Source organism: Echinops telfairi, unplaced genomic scaffold, assembly GCF_000313985.2.
Source record: "Echinops telfairi isolate 266 unplaced genomic scaffold, ASM31398v2 ScPeMD7_5592;HRSCAF=6446, whole genome shotgun sequence".
Taxonomy (NCBI): Eukaryota; Metazoa; Chordata; class Mammalia; order Afrosoricida; family Tenrecidae; genus Echinops; species Echinops telfairi.
In genome coordinates this window covers 40,584,116-40,605,825 of record NW_022109491.1, presented here as the reverse complement: position 1 = coordinate 40,605,825, position 21,710 = coordinate 40,584,116, and the positions used below count along the sequence as shown (strand labels likewise).

Here is a 21,710-nt window from a genome sequence, read left to right as displayed (position 1 = left end):
GCTAACTCATAGTGACTTTATGTATATCTTAATGATTATCACGCCAGGTCCTGGGCCATCCTCACAGTTATTGTTTTGATTGAGCCGACTTTTGGAGCCATCGATTCAGTCCATCTCATTGAAGGCCTTCCTCTTTTTCGCTCATCCTTTGCTTTACCAATCATGATACTCTTCTCTTTGAACTGTTTCCTCCTGATAGTTTGTCCAAAGTACCAATCTTCTGGAGCCCACAGTGTTTCAACATTCTTTATGAACACTGTAATTCAAATGAATCATTTGTTCATTGTGCGGAGTTTGCATGCACCTGAACGGGTTGAAAAGGCTTATGTGAGACGCATCTTAGTCCCCAAAGTGATGCCTTTGTTCTTTAATATTTCAAAGAAGTATTTTGTTGAATATCAGTTCAGTGCATTTTATCATTTTATGTCTTGACTCCATTGACATTGATTGTGGATCCAGGTAAATTAAATTCTTAAAAATTTTAATCTTTTCTTATTTGTCATGATATTGTTTATGGGTCTAGTTGCTAAGATTTTTGTTTTGATTTACGTTATTTGTTTTCTTTACATATGGTATAATCCATACTGAAGACTTTTGTCATTTATCTTCATCAGTAAGTGCTTCAAATCCTCGCAAGCAAGGTTGAGTTTTTCCAATCCTGATGCCACATTCTTTTTCATATAGTTCAGCTTCTTGGATTATTTGCTTAGCATCTAGAACGGTGGTTCTCAACCTTCTTAATGCTGTCACTCTTTAATACAGTTCTTCATGTTGTGATCCCCCAACCATAACATAATTTTCGTTGCTACTTCATAACTGTAATTTTGCTACTGTTATGAATTGGGCGACCCCTGTGGAAGGGTCGTTTGACCCCCAGAGGGGTTGCGACCCACAGGTTGAGAACCACTGATCTAGAATGAGTAAGTATGGTGAAAGGATACAACCCTGTCACATCTTCCCTGATTTTAAACTATTCATTGTTCCCTTGTTCTGTTTCAATGACTGCCTCTTGGTCTATGTACACATTTCCCAAAGCTTAATGCAGTGCACTGGACTTCCCATTCTTCACAATATTATTCATAGTTTGTTATGATTTACATATTCAAATGCTTTTGCATAGTCAATGAAACACATGTGAACATCTCTACTTTCAGTCAAGTTCTATCTCCTTTAAAGAGTTACAGCCTGGGAAACTCACAGAGGCAGTTCTACCTGTCCTTTAGGGTCACTCTGAGTCAGCATTGATTTGATGGCAGTGGGTGAGAAGAAGCACTTTAACATAGAGTATTCTTTTATTTATGGACATTCTGCTTTAGTTTTCTAGACTTGGCCATTAGTATTGATGGTGCTATAGCTATTTCTGTATACATTCTTATACAAATGTATCATTAGGGTCAATGGTTGTAAGTGGAATTCTGTCTTATACAAGGTAGGATGTACATTTGCCTCTTTCCTGCCTATTACCAGATCTTCCCCTTCATAAAAGAACCCTGTCGTTGTGGTGATTTAAGTGCTCAGCCGATAACTAGTCAGTTAGCAGGGTGAATGCACTAGCCACTCCATGGGAGAAAGATGTGTCACTGTTTTCTCATAAATAAGTATAGCCTTGGAAATTCTACAAGGCAGTATTGCCATGTCCTATAGGATTGCTATGAATTAGAATAGACTCAATGCAATGGGTTTGGTCTGGGGGCTTTTGATAATCTGGTTGTGTCAAGTCACTGCTGTTAATGACTACACAGTAGTTGAGAGCAGCAAATTCAGAGCTTTATGTGCGATTGTGAACATGGACATGCTGCTTTTCTCGTGGAGATGTTCTGATTACTTGAAATAATGTATAAAGTATTCACATCCCAAGTTGTAGTACCTAGAAAGACTTAAATGTTAACTATAAATATTATTATCACTATTAGTATATTGGATATGAAAATGAGCCTAGATGGGATTTTATCAGAATTTAATAGGTGTAGCTTATTTGCATTGACTGACAAGATGATTTTAGTCATAGATCCTTTTTTGATGTGAGGTATAACCATTATAATGGTTCTCAACCAAGGTTCTCAACCTTGGTACATTAGAACTACTCGGGACCTTTGAAAAAATTTGAAGACCTGATCATATCTCAAATTGATTAAATCAGCAACTCAAAATCTAGGACTCTGGTAGCCACAATTTTTAAAGTTTTGTTGGTAATTTCAGTGTACTGTCCATGTTGAAAACATCTAAGGTAAAGCTTGTGCATACATTAGAGTTCTTCGAGAAGGCTTATTACAGTTAAACTTTTAAGCAGAATAACTTTACTATCCATTGGAAAAGAACTTCCATTGTATGTGAAAAACAATTTCTTAATTTTTAGTCATTACTTCTGTTGGACCTGAAATACATTGTTAAATTAAGTGTGGCTTTATCTGACCTCTGGCTAGACAAAGAAGGAAAACTTCCATGAGGGAGAGGTCAAACAAACATCTACTCTCTATCTTATGATTTGTTTCTCCAGTACCCCACCCCCGAGAGCAGTTGTTGAGTTTAATATCCAACTCTTGGGGCTGTAGTTGGAGACATTAATCACTGCTCTGTTCTTTATTCCTATTGGATAGATTGTGTTGTTATATTTTTCTGCCTTGATCAAGACACTTTAAAAGAGAACATGATTGATATAAAACATTTTTTAATGTATGGATTGTGGAGTTTATCTTGTTGGTATGTGAATCATCTCTGACCTACAGTGACCTTTTCTGCTCTTACAAATCACTATGGGAGTAGTCTTATGGAGTGCCATGATGTTTGTGAACCACCAACCTTGAAATTAGTAGCCCAGCACCCAACGCACAGGGCCACAGCGCTTGATTTTACTTTTTAAACATTTTATTTTGAAATAATTATAAACTCATATGCTTTATTGGCTACATCATGCAGAATTCTAGTACAATATCACAACTAGAATATGGACTTTGAATAAGTAAATATACAGAAAATTTCCATTCCCTCTTCATTCCATTTTGTCCTCTTACAGCCAAACCTGCTCCTTTCACAGTTTTTCATCCTCTGTAACCCATATTTTTCTTTTGTGACATTTTGCCATTTCAAGAATGTTTTAAAACATTCTTATACATTATATAACCCCATGGGGTTGTCTTTTTCTAGTCATAATTTTCTGTGGATTAATTTAATAGTTAGGTTTATACAATCACTTGTTCCTTTTTATTGCTGAATACACTGTAATTTGATTGTTTACCTGTTAAACGATATCTTCTATTCGATTATTTTGCTATTATGAGTAAATTGACTGTTCTATTTTTGTACAGGTTTTTATCTGCTGCGATAAATGCCTATGGGAACAATTGCTAGGTCATATGGCAGTAGCACGTTTACCTTTAACTGCCATATTGTTTTCTAGAGTAGCTGTATCTTTTGTCCTTTTTCTTCTTATAAATCATTTTATTGGGGGTTCTTACAGCTCTTATAACTATTCATACATCAATTGTATCAAATACATTTGTACATAGGTTGCGATCCTCATTCTCAAAACATTTTCTCTCTACTTGAGCCCTTGATATCAGCTCCTCTTCCCCCCTCCCCAACTCTCTCACACTCATAAGCCCTTAATCAATTATAAATTATTATTATTTTCATATCTTACACTGTCAGCTGTCTCCCTTCACCTACATTTCTTTTGTGAATCCCCCTCAGGGGAGTGGTTATACATCAATCATTGCAATTAGTTTCCTCTTTCTCCCCCTTTTCCACCCACCTTCCCTCTACCCTCATGGTATTGCTACTCTTATTATTGGTCCTGAGGGGTTTATCTGTCCTGGATTCTGTGTGTCAAGAGCTCTTATCTGTACCAGTGTACATCCTCCGGTCTAGTGGGGAGGGAGGAAGCGTTAAAAACTAGAGAAATGTTGCGTGTTTCATTGGTGCTGTACTGCTCCCTGGCTGGCTTGTCCTTTCTTTGTGACCGTTTTGTGAGAGGATGTCCAATTGTCTACAGATGGGCTTTGGGTCTCCACTCTGCTACACTTCGTTTGCATCATTATGATTGTTTGTTTTGGGTCTTATGATGCCTGATGCCTGATCCCGTTAATACCTGTGATCACACAGGCTGTGTGCTTCTTCCATATTGGCTTTCTTGCTTCCCTGCTAGATGGCTGCTTGTTTAACATCAAGCCTTTAAGACCCCTAGATGCTTTATCTTTTAATAGCTGGGCACCATCAGCTTTCTTCACCACATTTGCTTATGCACCCATTTTTATCTTCAACGATTGTATTGGGAAGGTGAGCATCACAGAATGCCAGGTTATTAGAGCCAAGTGTTTTTGTTGAGTGAGGACTTGAGTGGAGGCCCAAAGTCTGTCTGATGCCTTAATATTTAACATAGAAATATATGTACATAGACCTATATCCCTATTGTTATATATTTATATATTTACATGCCTATATATATATACCTCTAAAAATGTCTTTTTCCTCCTAGTTCTTTCCTCTATTTCCTTTTCCTTTCCTTCTGTCTCACTATCATGTTTGACTTTCATTCTGCTCTCAGTAATTCCTCTGGACTTGATTAAACCCTGGTGGGGTTTAATTGCCAGCACTTTGCCAGTGCTGGCAAAGAATATTAAAGGTACTATGGACTGCTAAAAGGACAAGCTGATGTGTCTTAGAAGTACAGCCAGAGTGCTACTTAAAGACAAGGGTGGCGAAAAAAGATCTAAGTAAATTGAAAGATAAGCTCATAGAATATTTCAATATTGCAGCTTGAGGTTTGACATTTTTCTTGAGTTCTATTTAAAGGTTTAAGCTATGTCTCCTACATCTCATCAGGTCTCTCGTTAGTGTTCAATGTAGCACAACCATCCTTGCAATTGAGGTGGGATAGACTCAAGGTCATATTTTGGTTCTCATGAATTGTTTTCATTTTCTTTGACTTCAAACTGCACTTACATCTGAGCAATTGATGTGTGTTCCACAGTTCCTGGCCAGGTTTTAGCTGCTGATATTGAGCTTCTCCGTGGTCTTGTCCCCCAAATATTGCCTATTTGGCTTCTGCCTATTCCATCTGGAGAATTCCATATACACAGCTGCCATTTGTGTTGTTGAGAAGGTATTTGCTATGAATAAGCCATTGGTCTTTCAAAATTCTATCATACAATCTCCAGCTTTTTTTCTATTCCAAAACTATATTTTTAACTACGAGTCCTTCTTTCTTTCTTTTTTTAAAATTAAAGGTCATTTTAGTGGGATCTTACAGTTCTTATAACAATCCATACGTCAGTTGTATCAAGCCTATTTGTACATATGTTGCCACCATTATTTTCTAAACATTTACTTTGTATTTGAGCCCTTGGCATCAGCTCCTCTTTTCTGTCCCTCCTCCTTGTTTGTCCCAATTTCTCATTGAAGATCCCTATAACTCTGGGATTTACTTAGGTTTCTAATCCATCTTGAGTTTGCTTTTATATGTGGGCAAGGTATGAGTCCTGTTTCATTCTTCTGCAGCTAGAGAACCAATTTTTGCAGCATCATTTGTTGAACAAGATGTCCCTTTCCTATTTAATATATTTCTCAGTTCTTTGTCAAAAATCAGTTGGTTGTAGGTGCCTGTTTTTATTTATGGGGATTTCTTTCCCGCTCCATTGGTTTATATTTCTTTCACTGTCCCAGTACCAGGCTGTTTTGACTACTGTGGCTCTATAATAGGTTTTGAGTTTGGGTAGGGGTTAGTGCAAGGCCTCCTACTTTGTTCTGTTTAAGGAGTTTTGTGCTAATCCTGGGCATCTGATTTCACTATAGGAGCTGGTAAATAGTTTTTCTATTTATTTCAGAAATGAACATAAATTTTGGATTGGAATTGCATTGTTTTTGTAAATTGCTTTAAGGTTGAATTGCCATTTTCACAATATTAAATTTTCTATTCATGAGGATGGGCTATTCTTCTATTTGTGTAGATCTTTTTGATTTCTTGTGATAATGTTCGTCATTTTTCTTTGTACAGATATTTTGTTTCTTTGGTTAGATTTTGTTCCCTAATTTTTTATCTTTTGCTTTTCTAATGTAAATGGTATTTTCGTGATGTCTTTTTTGAAATGCTCTGTCCTGGTGTATAGGAATTCAATTGACTTCTGCTTGTTAATCTTATATCCTGCTTCTTTATCAAATCCCTCAATTGTTTCCAACAATCCTTCCTTTGAAGTCTTTAGGATACTTTCTATATAAACTCACACATTTTGCAAGTGAGAGCTTCACTTCTTCCTTGATTTCTTTTTGTTGCCTAGAGATTTTGACAAGGACTTCCGATATGATGTTGAATAAGAATGATGAAGGGGAGCATCCTTGTCTCGTTCCCATTCTCCTGGGAAATGTTTGCTGCTTTTCTCCTGTTGAGTGTTACCTTTGCCCTTGGGTATTCACACGTGGCCTTTATTATGTTGAGAATATCCTACTCTTCATATATTATTGAGTGTTTTTTTAAATCAGAAATGAGTGTTGGATATTGTGAAATGATTTTTCTGAATCTATTGATATAATTTTGTGGTTCTTAGTCTTTGTCTTGTTTACGTGGTGGATTAAAATGATTGTTTTCCTGATGTTGAGAGGTTCTTATTCTTTTATTTTGCTTATCCTTTTCCAAGCATGTGCCCTTCCCAGGTTTCCCTCCCGATGACATTTAACCAGTACTTAGAAGAAAGACCCTTCTGAGTGCCGTCTTCTAAGACAGATCATGTTTGTTCTTCTGGAAGTCCATGGTATATTCAGTAATCTTTTCCAAGACCAGTTATTCTCCGGTCTCCCTTATTCATTGTCCAGTTTCTTGTGCATTTGAAGGGATTGAAAACCGGCTGACTTGAGTCAGGCACATACACGGTAGTGACACCTTTGCTTTTTTACACCTCAAAGTGCTTTTTTCCCCTACATCAGATTTGTCCAATGCAATATGTTGATTGGTTTCTTGATGGCTACTTTCATGGACAGTAATTGTGAGCCCTGTAAAATGAAATCCTTGACAACTTCAACCTTTTCTCTATTTCATTAGGTTGCCAATTGGTTTGTTTGTGAGGATTTATGTTTTCTTTATGTGGAGATTTAATGTATTCGGATGGCTGTGCTATTCATTTATAAATGCTTTCGGTCCTCTTCATTGAGCAAATACTAGTTTCATTTAAAAAAAGGATTTTCTCCTATTTTGTGGGGAGGATTTTATAGAATTAGGGCTAATTCTTTATATGTTTTGTAGAAATCTCCAACAAACCTTCTGCACTCAGTATTTTAGAGTAGGACTTTTAAGGTGGCAGATTTTTAATTACTGGTTAATTTATTTATGAGGTTACTTCAAATTCATATTATGCGGTTTGTGGTGGTCTTTATTCTTCAATGAATGTTTCATCAGACATCAAATTGATGTCTATAGTTTTTCATAAAATTTCTGTTACCCTTTTGATGATTTCCAGTTCTGTAACAGCAGCTCCTTTTTCACACCTGATACGGGCAATTTATGTCTGCACCCTCCGTGTCTCCTCCCCAGCGCCTTGATCTTGCTAGAGGTTTGTCTATTTATACTTTAACATAATCAGCTCATTGCTTCTTTGCTTTTTCACTATTAAAAAATTATCATCTATTACTTTCTTAGGACTACTTGCTTTGGCCTTATTTTGTACTTCTTTCGTAGGTTTTTGAAGTGACATGTTAACTTACTGACTTGAGACTACCTTTTTTCTAGCATGTACATTTACAGCTGTAAATTTAGCTGTCAGCGGGGCTTCAGTGTGCTTCAAAAGTTTTGGTACGTTGTATTTTAGTTAAATGTATTTTAAAATTTCTATATGGGTTTCTGTTTGGCCCTTGGAATTGATAGAAGTATGCTTTCCCAAGAGTTTAGAGATTTTACTCTTATCCTTCTTTTATTAATTTCCAGTTTAATTAGTGGACACCTTCTCAAGGACAGATGCTCCCCTTAGACCCCCAAATCTATCCTCTCTCTTTCTCTCCCCTCACTCTGTGCTATGATCCAGTCTGTGTGTGCTTAGTCTTGGGATAGGAGGTGGCGAGGAATTTTCTTAATTGTAAATCATCTTTAGTATGAGGGTATCGGGCTTTACACTTTCCACATTATTAGCAGAAATGGTAATTATGTTCCGCCTTAAATGGGAACCGGGCCTTGATTTATGCCTTCCCTTGACATCATTTAACTTAGCTTAAGTCCACATTGGCTTTAGTCCTCAATGTACATCCAGGATTTAGCTCAGCATTTCTTGTAAAGTTTTAAATGTTTTGAAGTGGCATTTTTCATATTTTATTCAGGATGTTTTGATCTCCTATGGAAGAATTATTCTGAATAACTTAGCCTGCTGTGATCCCAAAGTTTCAGTATTATATTCCAATTTGTAATTCCTCTGAGCAACTGGATTAAATTAGCTATTAAAATATGAATATCAAAGTTTTACATTTCAGTTACACACACACACGCACGCACGCACGCACGCACGCACGGGGAAGGGGCCTTGGTGGCATAGTGGCTACAGGTTGGCCTGCTAACAAACTAAGCAGTTTGAAACCACCAGCTAATCCACAGGAGAAAGATGAGGCTTTCCACTCTGTTAAAGATTGACAGCTTTGGAAATCCGCAGGGGTCGTTCTCTCTTATAGGGTGGCTAGGAATCAGGACTGAATCAATGGCAATAAAATATATATTTACATATAATTATTTTATAAGTTCTGTGTGGATCTTAAACTTGCTTTGGTCTTTTGCTCCTTGGTCATACGATGAAGATTCAAATGTTTGTTTAAAAAAATGGAATGAAAAGATAATGGAATATGTTCATAGACTTTTAAAGTTGTCTTTTGTTTTCACCATCCTCTTTTTATATTTATCAACATGTAAATATATTTTATATTCAGTATCTTTTTATTTCTGTAACTGGGGTCTTTGTAGGTTAGCTTCTGCTTTCTGGTATTTGCCCATTTATTTCTGATGTGTTATGAAACTTTTTATTTAAAACTATGAGCTCATGTAAGGTGAAACCCGAAATTCTTTAAGGTCTGAGTAAGTTATGGTGTCTTTTCTAGGGAGCACTGGATTTATGTTTGGAAGCTTTTTAAGAAATTACCACAGGTAGATCACTTTTAGCTTCTCTTCCTCCACCCACCCCCCACCTCCCCAGGCCACACAGGTAATATAAATTCCCTTCTTAACTCTCTGAATGACCTTCTTGACCATGAGTTTTCAAAGAAGACTTCCTTCTTTACATTTAGAGCCAAAGCTGAGACTTGCAAGTTTGCAATTTTGGGGGTATGTGTGGGCTTTTTCTAGTTCTCTCTTTCATTGGGAGTATCACCTTTTGGGGTCACCTTGTACAGATAATCTCCTGGATGCGTTACCAGGCTCCTACTCTGCTGCCAGGCCGCTGCTGTTTTCCTGATGCAAAACCCTTCAAAGGCAAAGTGGGAGGTGGCATGAATTAGCAGATAACCCCTAGTTACTTCTTCATGGTTTACTTGTCTTTCTGGATTTGAGCTTTAATTAAAAAAATATATTCGAGCTTTATTTCTCTTATCTGCTACCTCAGTGAATATTACAACCAAACAAAACCTTGTATCAAAGTCCATTCTTAAGAAGTTTATTCTGGGAAGACTCTTCAGGGTATCTAGTGCACCCATTGCTTTTATTTTTCATAAATGTTATTTTTAATGTTTTCTTTATAGGATTCAGTTTAGCTGCATTTAAAAGAAACAAGAGGAAATTAGAGATGGCAGAAAGGGTGGAAACAGATTTCATTCAACTAAAGAAAAGAAGACAATCAAATGAAAAGGTCAGGAAGTATTTCATACATTATTAATGCATCGTAATATTTTTAATCTGTATATCGATACATAAGATTCAAGATGATTGCTATCCAGTAGAATATGACACTTACTACATATATATGTTTAAGCTTTCCAGCAGCTACATTAAAAAAAAAGAAACAGGTAAAGTATGTTTTATTCAACACATGGAATATAAAATAATTTCCTCATGTAATCTATGAAAAATTATTATTGATCTATTTTAAATTATATTTTTAATTAATTCTTTAAGACCAGTGTTCATCTTGTACTGACAGCAAGTATTTCCTTTGTATTTAGATTTCTTAAAATTAACTGTTAAAGGGGGAAGTGGAGAAGGAGGGGGAAAAGTGAGGAGCTGATTATTAAGGGCTCAAGTAGAAAGAAAGCGTTTTGAGAATGATCATGGCAACAAATGTACAAATGTGCTTGACACAGTGGATGTTTGTATGGATGGTGATAAGAATTGTACGAGCCCCCAATAAAATGATTTAAAAAAATAAATAAAGCTCCTCAAAACTGAAGAAAAAAAACCCCCACAATTTTTCTTTCTTTTTTTTCTTTTAATCATTTTATTGGGGGCTCATACAACTCTTATCACCATCCATACATACATCCATTGTGTCAAGCACATTTGTATATTTGTTGCCATCATCATTCTCAAAACATTTTCTTTCTACTTGAGACCTTGGTATCAGCTCCTAATTTTTTACCCTCCCTCCCTGCCACCCCCTCCCTCATGAACCTTTGATAATTTATTAATTATTATTATTTTGTCATATCTTACACTGTCCAATGTCTCCCTTCACCCACTTTTCTGTTGTCTATCCCCCAGTGAGGAGCTTAGATCCTTGTAATCGGTTCCCCCTTTCTACCCCACCCTCCCTCCAACCTCCCAGTATAGCCACTCTCAGCACTGGTCCTGAAGGTTTCATCTGTCCTGGATTCCCTGTGAGAAACACATTTTTTCATACTCAAATTATTCCAAACAGACATAGTATTTTCCATGAATTGAATTGAGTATTTTCTTAAAAATGAAAATATAATTAAGTTTAAAATTCAGGTTTTCATTTGCATTAGACATATTTAAGTGCTCCTAACTAGATGTGGCTCTTGACTATTGTTTTGGCCTATGTAGTTCAATGCTGATTTTTCATAAGATTATTCAGGGGTTAAGTGTATGTAAAAATTTACCATTTCATTAATCCATAGGAGCAGTTCTATTCTGTTCTATAGGGTTGCTATGAGTCAAAATTAACTCTAGCTGTCAGTTTGGTTGGGTTTTTGATAGGTATGCATGTAAGAAAGCAAACATATGCACCTACTCCTCATTTATCCACATGGTTAGGTTCCTAAGGTTTACATAACCAAGGTGTTGTGTAAATTGACATTGAATGAAGAGGAGGCGGATTCCGAGCATGCCTGGAGTCTGGACTCTGGGTACTGCTATTCTCTGGCACTGTTGTGCTCTGGAGTCCAAGGTTCTACATGAGGTCTGGCACTCTGACATCTCTGGGTGGCTCTACAAGAGGCACAGTTAGCAGTTGTTGGTCCGTGGGTCAATATGATGGTAGGAGCTGCTGCTAGTGCCCAGAACCACCTCTGCTGCTCCTGCTGCAGCCTTAGCTGCTTGCTGCTGCCCTGAAGGCTGGGGAGGACCCTGCTGGAATGAGTGACATGCAATCTGAGGCTGAGAGCCTGCAGCTTAATAGCAGCTTGGAAGGTGGCCCTCAGCAGTCCTGACTACAGAAGTGGAGTGTGTGGCTGGATTCCTCGAGACCCCTCAGGTCCCAGATTACCTCCTGGAACATTCCTTCTTGCTGCAGAATTTGATCCCTCCGGGGTGCTTGAGTGAAAGGAAGCAGCACAGCAAGTGTCCCTCCCCTTGCCCTCTCTTGGGCCCCTCCAGTCACTCCCAGGCCCTTCTCAGAAGGACTCCTCAAACATTGCCTTAGTCACCTCATTAGCATGAACAATTGCAAGGCGGCTTCCTTGGAGTTGGGGGGCTGTGACTGGTGAGCAGCCTTCTGGAGAGCAGGATGCTTTGTTGCCAGCCTGACAGACATGGGTGGATCTGGGGGGAAGGGAAGGGTGGCTGGCTGTGTTTAATGCACAGAATTATTGAATGGTACCTATTTAATTGTTGTAAAAGTGAATGTTGGAGTAGGTGTATTGGGTTGATAGTTTTTTTTTTTTTTTTTAATGCAGTCTATACGGAATCCAGGTCAGAGAAACCCCTCAGGGACAGAAATGGGAGTAGAGATACCAGGAGGGTAGGGGGAAGGTGGGAAGAGGAGGGGCAAAGAAACCACAGGGGAAGGGAGACAGCAGTCAGTGTAAGATACGAAAATAATAATAATTTATATTTTATCAGGGGTCGTGGGGTGGGGGTGGGACGAGGACCTGATACCAAGGGCTCAAATAGAATGTAAATGTTTAGAAAATAATGATGGTGACATATGTACAAATATGCTTGATACAATTGATGTATGGGTTGTTATAAGAGCTGTAAGAGCCCCTATTAAAATTATCTTTAAAAATTTCAGTCTAATTATGTGCATCCATTTCTTCTGACATTCTTTTTTTTTTTGCTTGCACACATTAATTGTCTCCATGAGTTCATGTATAGCATTCCTTAGGTGTTTTGAGATATAGAAAGAAGTTGAAAATCACAGCACTAATGCTCAGCCTTATGACATGGGAGTAGTTAGTACTTATTTCATGATGGACGTTTCATTTGATATCCTTTGATGATTAATTCTTGCACCATTGCATTAATAAAGGTTTATATTTTCTATCATTGTTTCTTATGGTTTATTAGCCATATGTAAATACTCGATAAATCACCTTTAAGGGTAGTAGATACTTTCTCAATTATTTATGTTGTGGGACAATGGATCAGTTTATTCCAAACCATTTTATACCTACTGATAGTGATAAGTAGGGTTTTAGAGCTAAGTGAAAAATTGATAATTAGATCCTAGTGAAAGCAGATCGTAGTATGGCTTTGCTTGTTGCCATTCTGAATTCTAAGTGGTCCTTGGCTAAGCAGATTCAGGGATTCTAGCTATGTTTAAATAATTTGTGATGAAATTTAGCTATTGTGAGTCATTTAATCATTAAAAAAATAAGTATATATACTCATTTAACCTATCATCCTATGAGGACATAAAACATGTGCAGTTGACTATGTCTCCTTCAATTAGTCCCCACATTCTAGAGGCCTAAATCCAATCTCACTGCTATATTCTATGCAATACTTACGTAAAATAAATAGTAATGTGAGCTGTATTTTAAAAATTGTGATGAAATTTAGTTTTGGTGAGACAGTTAATCAATTTTTATCAATGCACACAGCCATTTAACTTACACTCTTATGAAGATACAGGGCAGGTGCAGTTGTCTGTAACCTTTTTCAGTCAGACCCCACCCTCTATGTACCCACGGCATTGAGTTGATTCTGACTCATAGTCACCCTGCACAGGGTTTCAGAGGCTGTAAATCTTCATGGGAACAGATAATCAGCTTCAAGGGCCAGCCTTGCAGCTAGCAGTCTCTTTCTTATCCTCTGCCTCCAGCAGGGTTCTACCCTCTATGCTGTTGTTGTTGCGTGCCCCTGAGTTGTGCCTGATTCACACCGACTCATTGTCTTCTAGAACTCAGTGCTGCCCAGTGCCATCTTCATCATTATTGATGTGCCCATGGTTGGGTCCATCTCATTGAGGGCCTTTTTTGCTCCTGATAACATGTATAAAATACACTAAATGATGCTTTGCCATCATTGTTTGTGAGGAACATTCTAACCATATTTCTTCCAAGACAGATTTGCTTGTTTTTCTGGCAGCTCACAGTAATTTCAGTATTGATGACAAACGGTTTAATTCAATTGTATCAATTCTTCTGTTTTCCGTAATCATTGTCCAACTTTATGTACAATATAATGAGATGGAAAATTCCATGACTGGGTCTGTACTTTATTCTTTTGCTCTTAGAGAAATGTTAAAGAGGTGTAGATAAGCAGATTTGCCCAGTGCAATACGTAGTTCGATTTCTTGATGGCTCCTTCCGTGAGCATTGATTATAGGTAAAGGCAAAATGAAATCCTTGACAACTTCAGTCCTCTCTCCATCTGCTATGCTAGCTGTCTATTGGTTCAGTTGTGAGAACCGTAGTTTCCTTTCCACTGAGCTGTCATGCCCACTGGGGACTGTAGTCCTTTTCTTCTTCAGCCGGTGCGCCCAGTCCTCCTCACTTTCACCAAGGGCCGTCTATATGTCACAGCTTGCTCACACATGCTTCTTCAAGCCTGATGCCACACTCATCTTTACGTAGTCCACTTTCTTAGAGTCTTTGTTCAGCATACAGATTGAATAAGTATGGTGAAAGAATACAACCCCAATCTACACTTTTCCTGATTTTAAAATATGCACTATTCTCTTGTTCTGTTTGAACGACTGCATCTGGGTTCATGTACAAGTTCTCTGCACAAACACAGTGAAATAGTTTGGAATTCCCATTTTTCTCAATGCTATTCCCACCACTTGTCTGTCCGTGCGTCATACTGTGGTTCCTTGTGTGTCGCTGTGACTCTGGAAGCCACGTCACTGGTATTTCAAACCTCAGCAGGGTCACCGAAGTGAAGAGGTTTCAGTGGAGCTTGCAGACTAAGGACAGACAATGAAGAAGGAATCGACTGCCCCCTTTAGAGGAAGTACCCTTATGCATGGTTTCAAACATTTTCAGATGGCGAAGGCCTAATGAAGGGAAGCATAACATTGGTGGAGATAGTGCCAAAGGTGAGCCCCTGGAGTTGGAGGGCACTCAGGGTGGAGTTGACCAGGGGACATGAGTGAGGGAAAGGCTGTGGAGGTGGAGCCTTCAGGATCTTCATTTGTTGGTGGGCCATGACTCCAGGTAAGAAGCAACGAAAAACCACTGCACAAATCTACTAATTGTTGGAAGTTGGATTGTGCAAAGTATAAAGTTGGATTGGGCTAGAAAATTGGAAGTCATCAAAAATGAAATGGAATGCATACCAATAGATAACCTAGGCACTAGTTAGCTGGTATGAACTGGTTTTGGCCTTTTGCATCAGAAAATAATATGATTTACAATACTGAGAATGACACAGGAATGGGGTTGCATTCTTTGTTAAAAAGGATGTTGCAAAATCAATCTTGTACTACAATGCTATCTGTGGTAGGATTATATCTATCTGCCTTCAAATAAATCCTATTAATATAACTATTAGTCAAATTTATGCACAAACCGCAAAGGCTAGTGATGTAGAAATTGAAGAATCCTACCAATATCTGAAATTGATCAAACTTGTCATCAAGTTTCATTATAATTTTTGGCAACTGGAATTCAAAAGCTGGAAACAGAGGCGGGAACTGTTGTCGGAAAATATGATCTCGTAATAGAAATGAACCTGGAAATTGCATGATAGAACTTTGAAAGAACAACGACTTGTTCATAAAAAATACCTTTTCATTCTCCAGATGGAATATACAGAAATCAAAATGACTACTTCTGTGGGAAGAGATGGAGAAGCTCACTATCAGCAGTTAAAACCAGGCCATGGTCTGATTTTTGAAATAGACCATCAATTACTCCTATTTAAATTCAGGTTGAAAATGAAGAACATTAAAACAAGTCCATGAGAGTCAAAATATGACTTTGAATCTATCCCACTGGAATTTTGAAACTATTTCCAGAATAGGTTTGCCGCATTGAATACTAGCGCTAGATCTATGAGCTGTGGGAGGACACCAAGAACATCACTCATAAAGAAAGCAAAAGTCACTTAAAAGAAAAGAAAAAAAGGAAAGATCAAATGAATGTCAGAGGAGAGTGAAACTTGCTCTTAATCATAGAACATCTAAAATAAATAGAAGAAATGAAGCAATCAAAGAGCTAAATAGAAATTTTCAAAGGGCAGCTCAAGAAGGCAAAAAGTCCCACTATCATTTCAGCCTTCTTTCGGGTTTTGGTAATTCCTCTTGGCTACATTGCCCTGTAATTCCTCTTGGCTACATTGCCCTTAATTGAGACCCCCCATGTATAAAAACCTAGGGTTAGAAAACTAAAAAGGAAGAGCACACTCAGCATGTATTTAAACTGACAGACCTTCAAGACTAAAGTTGCAATCTTGAAAGATTCCATGGGCAGAATATTGACTGATGCAGCAGTGGTGCTGACTAAACAAGTTCAAACTGCAATGAAAGCATCAGCCAAAAACAAGGCTCCAGGAATTGATGGAATAACAACTAAAATATTTCAACAAACTCGTGAAGCACTAGAAGCACTTACTCATTTATGCCAGGAAATTTGGAAGACAGCTACAAAGCATACCATGCTGGCATTGGATGGATCTTGGCTGAAAGAGAATAACAGAAAGATGTTTACTTGTGTTTTATTGACTATGCCAGGGCATTGAACTGTGTGGATCATAACAAACTATGGACAACCTTAAGAAGAACAGGAATTTGAAAACACTTCATCATGAGCATTCAGAACTTATACAAGAATCAATAGGCAGTTCTGTGAACAGAACCAAGGTTCAAAATCAGAAATTGTGTGGGTCAGTGTTGTATCCTCACCATATTTACTTAATCGGTATACTGAGCAAATCATCAGAGAAGCTGGATTATATGAAGAAGGAAGGCATCAGGATTGGAAGAATGCTTATTACCAACTTGTGGTATGCAAATGACATAACATTGCTTGCTGAAAGTGAGGAGGACTTGGAGCCCTTGCTGATGAAGATCCAAGATGGCAAGCCTTTGTATGGATGACAACTCATTGTCAAGAAAACCAACATCCTCACAACTGGACCATCAGGTAACATCATGAGAAACGGAGAAATGGTTGATATTGTCAAGGATTTTGCCTTACTTCGCTCCACAATCAATGCTCATGGCAGCAGCAGTCAAGAGATCAAATGACAAATTGTATTAGCCAAATCTGCTGCACAGCACCTCTTTAGAGTATTGAAAAGCAAGGATCGTACTTTGAAGACTAAGTTATGCCTGATCCAAGGTATGGTATTAATTGCCTCATGCACGTGAAAGTTGGATGTTGTCTGAGGAAGATTGAAGAAGAACTAATACATTTGGATTGTGGTGCAGGAGAAGAATATTGAAAACTCCATGAACTGCTAAAAGGACAAGCAGATCAGTCTTGGAGGAAGTACTCCTTAAAGGCAAGGATGGCAAGACTTCATGTTGCATACTTTGAACATACTGTCAGGAGAGACCAGTCCCTGGAGAACATCATGTTCAGTAAAGAAGAGGTGCAGCGAAAAAAAGGAAGGCCTTCAAAGAGATAGATTGACACAATGGCTGGAACAAAGGACTCAAGTTTAGCAACAATGGTGAGGATGGCACAGGACTGGGCAGTGTTTCCTTCTGTCGTGCATACATTGTTATGGGTTGGAACTGATTCAATGGCACGTAACAACAAGTCAGCTCAGTGCTATCCATCATTCTTATCAAGGTAGGAATTATTGATAACCATTTGCCCTGGTATAGAAGAAAGAGGAATATTTTAACGTGAATATTGAAGGTTAGATTAGGTTAGATATTTGAGTATTGCCGTTTACACAGGGGAGGATAACCGGAGAATGTGTAGTTTTATGGTAAGAAGTTGAAATCCAGAATTTCCTTAAGCCATCTTTTCTTTTTCTTCCAAAAAACCCCCAAACAAACCCAAACCAAATAATGAAATTCATGGCCATCAAGTTAAGTCTAGTGTTCTGGGCCAAAGTAGAACTCCCCCCTTGTGTTTCCAAGGCCGTTAGTCTTTATGGGAGCAGAAAACCTCTTTTTTCTTTAGAGCTCTTGTTTCTCGGTGCTGTAGAGTTTGTTCGGACCCACACAACGTTAGGTACTACAGAAGGAAACTATTCTGAGCCGTTACTACAATTGTTTCTATGCCCGAGCACATTGTTGCACCCACTGTGTCAATTCCTGTGGTTGAGACCTTCCTCTGTCCTTTTTGTCCTCTCCTTGAGCAAGTATGATGCCCTTTTCCAGGAACTGGTCTCTCCTTACAGCACGTCCTTACAACATGTCCAGAGTATCTAAAACAAAAGCTTATCATCCCTTTAAGGGGCGTTCTGGCCCCATGTTTTCCAAGACAGTTCTGTTTGCCCCTTTCAGCAACTCATGGTACTTTCATGGTTGTTTTCCAGTAACACAAATAAAATGCATAAATTCTTCTTCAGTCTTGCTTATTCATTGTCCAACTTTCACATGCCCATGAGGTAATTGAGTTGGGTGCTCCTTAGTCTTCAAAGTAGTATCTTTGTTTTTCAATACTTTAGAGAGATTTTGTGCAGCAGATTTACCCAAGGCTGTTATCCTGGAAGGCATCAGTTCTGTACTACTGACTACCCCTAGCATGCGTCTGTGTCTCTAGGATGTCCACGATGCCTCTGGCAGATGTCAGGCCCCAAGAAGGGGCCAATGGGGAGGAGAGAAAAATAACAGTAATATGTATGTCTGTGAAGGATGCTACTGATAATTATCCACTTAATTTATTTACTATTACAAATAGTCTCCAGTAATTTAAGGAATAAAATGTTTACCCTGGGAGGACATTATAACACAGTTAACAACCAGATAGATACCAAGAACCATCTCCAACTGATGCTTTAGAATCTTCGTTAGCCACCTACCAACTTTGCAGTTCAGCAATGGAGGATGGATTGATTAAGGAAAATAAGAGTTTGAGAATATTTTCCAAGAAGTTGTGAGAGTTACCATAGTCAATGATGTACTGTGGACTTAACGAATTTTAACATGCAAAGTCTCAATTTTGTTATTTAAAAATGAAAATAGTGACATTTTGCTCCCTTAACGAGACTCTCGCTAGGAACAAAAGTGATAATGGATCAAGTGCTTTTTGACTACAACCAGTTCCAGACAGTATAGTCTTTGTCATGTGACTTTCATCTTTAAGATTACGCAGGCTACGACAATGAAAGCACATTCTTTGAATAGCACAGTGGTTAAGAGTTCAACTGCTAACCAAAAGGTTGGTGGTTCAAACCTACCAGCTGTTCCATAGAAGAAGAGACCAGGCCTACATATTTCAGCCTGGAAATCCTCTGGGGGCAGTTTTTCACAATTACACACAATACTCAATCTAGTTACTAGGGATGGGATCTTTAGTAGACAGTAAGATGTTGGTGAGAGAAAATCAGAGTACTGAGTGAAGACAGTGAATTCAGGCATGGTTTGAATGGAACATTTTAGCCATGGTGAATATTGGGAAAAGCAATCTTAATATTCAGAACTATCTTTAATATTTACAAAGCTTTGTGTTTGCTACTGACCTACAAAAATTACTGTGATTCAATTCTTCACGTTAGTGGGTGGTGCAGGCCAGGAACTGTGCTAGAGCTATTGGCTGTATAGCTTTAAGAGGTCTTGTCTTAGAGTAAACAAAATATGTACCCACAAATGAAAGACCACCAGGGTAATGAGCTGATGGGCCAGAAAATTATAATTTTTGAGAGGAAGTGTAGTAATTTTTAAAGAAACATAACAGGAAAGGACTCATTGCTATATTCTAAACAGACTTGTATTTAGTTTATTTCTCCTCTCCAATGTGTATAGTTTCAGCATAGTTTTGGTTAGCAAATACTGACAAAGGCTCAGTACTACTGTTTGTTGTGGCTTCATAAAAGAAACTATGAATTGGGTATGTAAATATAAATAAAAGGCTAGCAAAATAATTCTCTGAATATTCACATTTTTGTTATGCAGTGATAAAGGAGGCAAGGAATATCCTGAAGTATTTTAAAATAGTGAAATAATCTGTATTTTGAATATAAAGACAACATTGACAAATTTAGAAATTTCTGCTTCATTGAATTTCTTCTGTCTGTGTGTGTTTAATCAAGTAATTGTACAGACATTATCACAGTATCTGTGGAAATAAAAAAAAAGAATTAAAGGAAGAAAAAAAATTAACTAGTGTGCTACTTCAGGAAATTAGCCTCTACCCCATGGTTGAATATTTGTGTTTGATATAGTTTAAAATAAGAATGGTTAATCCATGGAATGCTATTGGCTGCAACTACCATATATATTCATGTATAAGCCGATTTTTCAGCACATTTTTTATGCAGTTTCTGTGGTAAAATTAAGTGCCTCAGCTGATATTCGGGTCAGTTTATAGAGTTTGTATGGTAATAGAAAAACCTGAGTGTAGTTTAGAAAATCTGTATTTGTCTCTTCTTTCTGGAAGTGGTGGAATGCTGGCATTAATTAGTTTTCTGAGATGTTAGATAGAGACAGCCAAGCTGAAAAACTCGTGGACATTTCACTTGTGGCTTTTAAGAGTTGCGTTTTTTCTTTTTTTAAGTTGATGCACACTGTGCCATTTTATGAATGTGCCATTCCGTTATCATTGTTGGTTTGGGTTGTTTCCATGTTTCTGCTATCATGGAAATTGCTGCAGTAAACCTAGATATGCGTATGTCTGCTTGTGTGTGTGCGCTTTTTTCCTTCCGGGTATAAATCCAATGGAGAGACTGCTGCACTGTAAAGCATTTGTTTACGGACATGCCATGCAGACTTCCATAGTAGCGGTTGTACAATTCTGCACTCACGTCACAATGTGTAATCATTCCAATCTCTAAGCCTCCTCTCCAACATTTATTATTTTCTGTTTTATTGAAGCTTGCTAAAAGTATCAATGTGAGGTTGTATCTCATTGTTGCTTTAATTTGTACTTCTCTTTTTGGCTCTGTGGATGTCATCTTCAGTACATTGTCTATTCATGTTTTGTATCTGTTTTTCATTTGTATATTTTTGTTAAGATGTTGTAGTTTTCTATAGTTTTGAGATTAGCTCTTTATCTGATGAATCATTACTAAATATTTTTTCCCAACCTATGGGATTTCTGTTACTCTTTGGGTGAATCTTTTGATGTGTATACATATTCTATTTTTAGAAGCTCCCAGGGCCTTATTTTGTCTTCTACCATGTGGACATTTTTCATTATGTTTAGTAGTGTGTTTATTTATGTCTTGTATTAGGGCCCTTGAGTTTGTCCCTCTTTTTCATTGATGGTTTTGATGGTTGGGTGGTTTAATTGATGGATTTTATGGTTATGTGGTTTCATTGATGGTTTTTATGGTTGTGTGGGTCTTTGATTCATTTTGAGTTCATGTGAAGATGTAGGTCCTGTTTCATTTTTTGACAGGAGAAGATCCAGGTTTTCCAGCACCATTTATTGAAAAAGTGGTCTCTTCCCTGTTATGTGTTATAGTACTTAAAAATTAGCTGTCTGTAGATACTTGAGGAGCCCTTGTGGTGTGATACTGTCCATTGGTTTCATATGTATGGCCTTTATTATGTTGAAGAATTTCTCTATTTCTATTTTATTGAGTTTTTATCAGGAATGGGTATTGAATGTTATCAAATGCTTTTTCTGCATCGATTGATCTAATCCTATGGCTCTTATTTTATGTGGTGACTTACATTGATTGTTTTTCTAATAGTAAACTATTCTTTTATATTTGGTATGAATCCCACTTGATTGTGTGTGTGTGTGTTTTTTTAATGCTTTGTTGAATTCCATTAGCTAGGATGTTACTGAGAATCTTGGAGTCAATGGTCATTATGGGTATTTGTGTATCATTTTTAATTCTTGCTGTTTTTCCCCAGCTTAAATATCAAAGTTATAATTGTTTAATAAAATTGTTTAGTAGAAGACTGTATTAGTCTAGGTACTTTGGAGAAACAAATCCCCAGCGACTCATGTGTAAGAGAGAGTTTTATGTAAAGAAAATGTGCATCACGAAAACATCCCAACCCAATGCTGCCCAAGCCCACAAGTCCAACATTAACCCATTAACCCAACACCAGTCCACAAAGTCC

General features: G+C 37.7%; 1 protein-coding gene across 3 annotated transcripts in view; it reads left to right on the top strand.

Annotated features, from left to right (window-relative positions):
- Positions 1 to 21,710, top strand: part of TASP1 (taspase 1) — a 311,341-nt gene that overhangs the window by 94,849 nt on the left and 194,782 nt on the right. For all 3 annotated transcript variants that reach the window (XR_006680566.1, XM_004698159.2, XM_045295276.1), the window contains exon 8: positions 9,697 to 9,803. Coding sequence is in view for 2 of the 3 variants with exons in the window: in XM_004698159.2 (XP_004698216.1) it covers positions 9,697 to 9,803 (107 nt within the window). In the remaining variant the exon portion in view is untranslated. The remainder of the gene's footprint in view (positions 1 to 9,696; positions 9,804 to 21,710) is intronic.